Here is a 4,342-nt window from a genome sequence, read left to right as displayed (position 1 = left end):
AGTTGAACACCTTTGAGGTTTTCTTACAAATTTCACTACAAACTCTTCTCCACACCATGCTTCATAAATTACAATGAAAGAATATCATGCCATTGAAGCATCAAGGCATGTATTAAACAAACAATACTATGAGGATCATTTCAATGATTTGTCCGCTATGAGGATGAAGAACCTATGCTTGACCTCAAAGCAAATGGTGAAGAGGATTCAACTGGCCATGAATACTCAAAAGGGAGACATGAGTCAACTAACTATCAAAGCTTCATACGCTTCTGAAAATGTTCAAAAGTTATGTGAGGACAATTATTACATCACAATATCAAAGCCAATGACATTAGAGGAGTTAGTGCTATTGATGTTATAGGAAGAAGCACATGTGAGCAATACAATGAAGCTAGTGACGATGATAATAATTTTGTTAATTCAAAGAAAGGCCAAGCCTAGCAAAGATGCTATGGCTCACCTTTTAATATTAAAGAAAATTAAAAATGGATGGAGCTCCTTTGAAACATATAGAGACAACATTTCCATTAACAAATGGATTTGACATATAAGAAATAAACAATTGTCAAAATAATATTTGAAATTCCACTGAGAAACTCTAGTCAAGGAAATGTCTATTTACTGCTAAAAAACATGAAATAAAATTTTGGTTTCAAAGGGCTTGCAAGCTACTTGAGAAATTGAACTTCAGATCCAAGAAAGAGCCACACACATGGTTTGCGTTATAGCAAAAAACTAAGACAGAGAAAAAAGACACTATACTTCATGACAAAGGATGCAGAGTACAGTAATACTGATATCTTGTGCTTGGATTAAAGATTGAGACATTGAAATAAGGGGAGGATATTTGTTGGCATGAAAGGCTGAGGAGAAAGCACATGGAAATCTCAGTTTTAGGAGGAACCATTGACTAGCGAAAGAGATGCAGTCGATTCCAGAAGAAAACTCTATTTCAGAAAACTACACACGATCTTGAATTCAACGAAGTGAAGAGGGATCTAGCATTAAAGGAAATAGCAAGGGAAGGCAAAATGCTGAGTGCCCTTATGTAGATCGAACGCAGGCGCAAGGGTCAGAGCAGCAAAACCAGGGAACCAAAATAAAGACTGCTTCTGGAGGTAGTGAAAGTATGAGGGAATGTGCCAACGATGGCCGTCACAACAAGGACGCAAAGCAACAACAGAGAGAGCTTACTTCCATAGGGAGTAAAAACGTATGTGCCAAAGCTGGGCATCAAGATAAACACACTCGTCCGGATTAGTGAGAGCAGCAAACCGAAACAAGGTAAGGCAGTTGCTTCGAGAGACAATATAACGGGTCAAGGATATGTGCCATAGCTGCTATGAAGATGACACAGATCATACAACAGACAGAAGGCAGAGCAACAAAAAAGATTAGCTTGCTTATCAGATTGTGAAAAGTGATGACAGAGATCATGCCCTGATGTTTGACAGAAAGAAGGCAGAATAACAAAACAAGACAGCTTGACTACAAGAAAGATGACGCAGAAGAAGCAATCATTCTTGAGAGAAGGAAAAGGAGGAGATCAGGATAAGTTCATTATGAGAGACAGAAAAGGAAAGGTCATGCAACAATGGAGAGGGGAGTGAATGAAGCCTCACCAATGGTGGAGGTGTAAGGGATACCAAAACCGTTCAGGTAGCTGACAAAGACAGAGTCATCTTTGACAGTCACTGCAGAAGCTAGACGATGCACAGGAGGTGCATAGTGATGGGTTACCTTGGCTGTGAGCCACCCATCCTTGCTCTCCACTAGCATCACCCCATTGAACATCCCTGCCACAGCCAACTGATCTGGTCTCACCAGCGTTATCCCATCTCCTGATGGCACTTCATCTCCCTCCACCCTCACCACGCTCTTCCCATCCAATGATACCTTGAACAGGGCGTTGCCTGTTGTATGTGAGACCACCAGATAGCCATCTGGATGATAGACAATGCCGTTCAAGCTCGGCCTCATTGCAGAGGGCTTGGGCTTGATCTTGAAGATTGGATCGCTCGTCAGCACTGTTGCCTCCGAGCCGTCCGAGCTCACCTTCCATATCAGAGCCCCTGCCGCGTCTGTCACGTAAGCATTGCCTTCTGGATCGAATGCGACGTCGTCTGCGAGCGAGAGTCTCTCTGCACACAGTTTCTCTGCTTAGATACACAACAAGACTTTTGCCTCTCCAAACACAGAAGGGAAGCATCCGTATGAACAACCGTCCTCTCCAGGGATTTACGCTGCTGAGGTGCCCCAAAACTTCATCCTAAGTAACAGGGAATCCCTGGCAAAAGACTTAGTGCAAGAAGTGGGGATCCAAGCAGCAAGGGTCGATACGGATGTTTTGCACCTCAGGTGCACACAAACCTTTCAATGGCAAGTCGCGGGCAGGCAGTGATGTCTAAGGTGCAACCTCAAGTGCAGAAATACAGAGAGAATCAGCCATACATAGTTGCAAAGATCAAGCATGCAGGCAGCAGCAAGGTTGGATCAATCGTTCAAGGCAGGATTAGCAAGACATACCTGGACCTGCGAGCGTCGTTAGAAAGATCCTATCCCAGGACCGGGTATCGTAAGCTGCAAGCGCACTGTATTTATTGCTAAAGACATTAGCAACAGCAGCTAACACTCTGTTTCTGGCAGCGTCCAGCTTGAAACCCAAGGTGGAATTGCCGGAGAGGTCGGCATCCTTCACCAGAACCTGCTCCGCGGCAATCCCAACGCCAGGCTCTGCGATTTTCACCTGTCCCAGGCCACCCCCCAAGAAGGAAACAAGGAACCTCTGGTCGAGGGGATCCCACTGAGCGCATTCTCGGAACCACGCGAAGCCTCGGGAGTCGACTCTGGTGTCGGGAGGTATTCGCGCTTCCTGGGAGCGAAAGAAGGCATAAGCTGCGATGGCAAGGAGGCAAATCGAAGCCGAGAAAGCGTTACATTTGCTCAATGCCATGGCGATTTTCAATTGCGGGGACTGCAATCGGATTGCAATGAAGCAGGGGAGCAATGAATCTGCTGTGTAACTCTCTTCAACAGAGCGAACAAATCTGAACTTAGAATTGAGAGAGGAGCAACGGATGAATTAATGTATAAGACAACAAACAAATCAAGTCAAGGCTTTTATTAGGGGCTTCTAGGAGCATCTCCATTAGCATCCAAGGCTTCATCAAAGACAAGCTATTCATTATCTCTCCAACTACCCCCGCCTTGCTCCGGCACAAACATTAAGACCCTCTTGCTCCAATTGTGCATCCGGATTCAACTGTTCTTCAAACCTCAACAGAGCGGCGAGGGTGCAACAAAGGAGGCGTGTTTAACGACCATCACGTCTGATGCAGATCAGAGGCAATAGTGAAGATAGAGGGACGACTTTCACATGAGGCATCCTTGGGGCCGCTAATGCAAGTCATGATGAGAGGAAAGCCATGGATGCAAAATGAGGGAGCTATCCGCGGAGGGATTCCTAGCTCTTCCCATGTAACCTTCATTTGGACTACACCACGTCTTCATTTTTAAAAAATTGAGCTTTGTAAAGGTGACATGTATAGAGAGAATATTGAGTTTTAGGGAGAGAATAATTTTGATGGTATATAGTATAGATATGGCACAAGGGACTATCACTGAGGCTACCCTTGTTGGAATCCTACTATGTTGAGTGTGCCTCTCGATAGGACCATGGGTGGGTGAGTATTGGAGAGGGGTCAACAAAAGGGGTTTTCAAATATAAAAGTTTCTCTATGTTTTCCAGAAACAAGGTTTAATTGGGGTACTGAAATAAATCTTACCTTTATATAGACCAAGGGGTCATTTTATAGATATGAGGTTTTAAAATACCATTTGAAGGCACGCAATATAGAGGGTTTTTAAGTAGTGGCCTCCCCGAGGCTACCCCAACACAATTAGGTAGTGGATGCGTTCAAAGTAACTTTTAAGAGCCCTAGTGTGCTTATTTTTTTCACACTTTATGTATAACATTTGAATGTAGCCTTGCTTTTTCCACCTTTCAGTTGCTTGCCTAAAGGGGAAAAGGCACTCCATCGCTTTGGTTTATATTTGATCTACCTTTTGTCATGTTATGTTTGTTAGCATTGGCTCTCCTAGAGATAGTGCTTAAGGATTGAGTTGGCCCAAGTCTTATGATTATTCAAATGTTTTAGGAAAATTTTTGAAATTCCTAAGCTCAATTTTAGATGGATGTTGGCTTTTGGGCTTTTTTAGCTTGTTTGGGTGAAGGGCGGCTACTCAACCGACCTTTCTTCCCTTCTAAACAAGAGTAGCCTATTGTTGTGAAAAGTGCTCCCCAAGGCCTTACTATAGCAAAGTCAAGTGTGCTATGCAA

The 4,342-nt window shown here is 43.8% G+C and overlaps 1 protein-coding gene across 1 annotated transcript; it reads right to left on the bottom strand.

Annotated features, from left to right (window-relative positions):
- Window positions 1–739: 739 nt before the first annotated feature.
- LOC147906047 (Calcium-dependent phosphotriesterase superfamily protein) lies at window positions 740–3,085 on the bottom strand. Its single transcript, XM_087382854.1, has 2 exons — window positions 2,530–3,085; window positions 740–2,144 (listed from the first exon to the last, which is right to left on the bottom strand). Exons 1-2 carry the CDS (start codon window positions 2,954–2,956, stop codon window positions 1,588–1,590), a joined length of 984 nt encoding a protein of 327 aa, XP_087238980.1. The 5' UTR covers window positions 2,957–3,085; the 3' UTR covers window positions 740–1,587.
- Window positions 3,086–4,342: the final 1,257 nt, after the last annotated feature.

The sequence above is a fragment of the Dipteris shenzhenensis genome, chromosome 1 (genome assembly GCF_047967505.1).
Source record: "Dipteris shenzhenensis isolate YYH24624 ecotype China chromosome 1, Dip_SZ_1.0, whole genome shotgun sequence".
In the NCBI taxonomy this organism is placed as follows: domain Eukaryota; kingdom Viridiplantae; phylum Streptophyta; class Polypodiopsida; order Gleicheniales; family Dipteridaceae; genus Dipteris; species Dipteris shenzhenensis.
Note: the sequence above shows the minus strand (reverse complement) of the source record. Positions and strands in the feature narration are given on the sequence as shown.

Coding starts and splice junctions, on each gene's coding strand:
- LOC147906047 (XM_087382854.1), bottom strand. CDS start 2,956: ATGGCATTGAGCAAATGTAACGCTTTCTCGGCTTCGATTTGCCTCCTT. Junction 2,145..2,529: donor AACGACGCTCGCAGGTCCAG/GTATGTCTTGCT, acceptor AACTGTGTGCAG/AGAGACTCTCGCTCGCAGAC.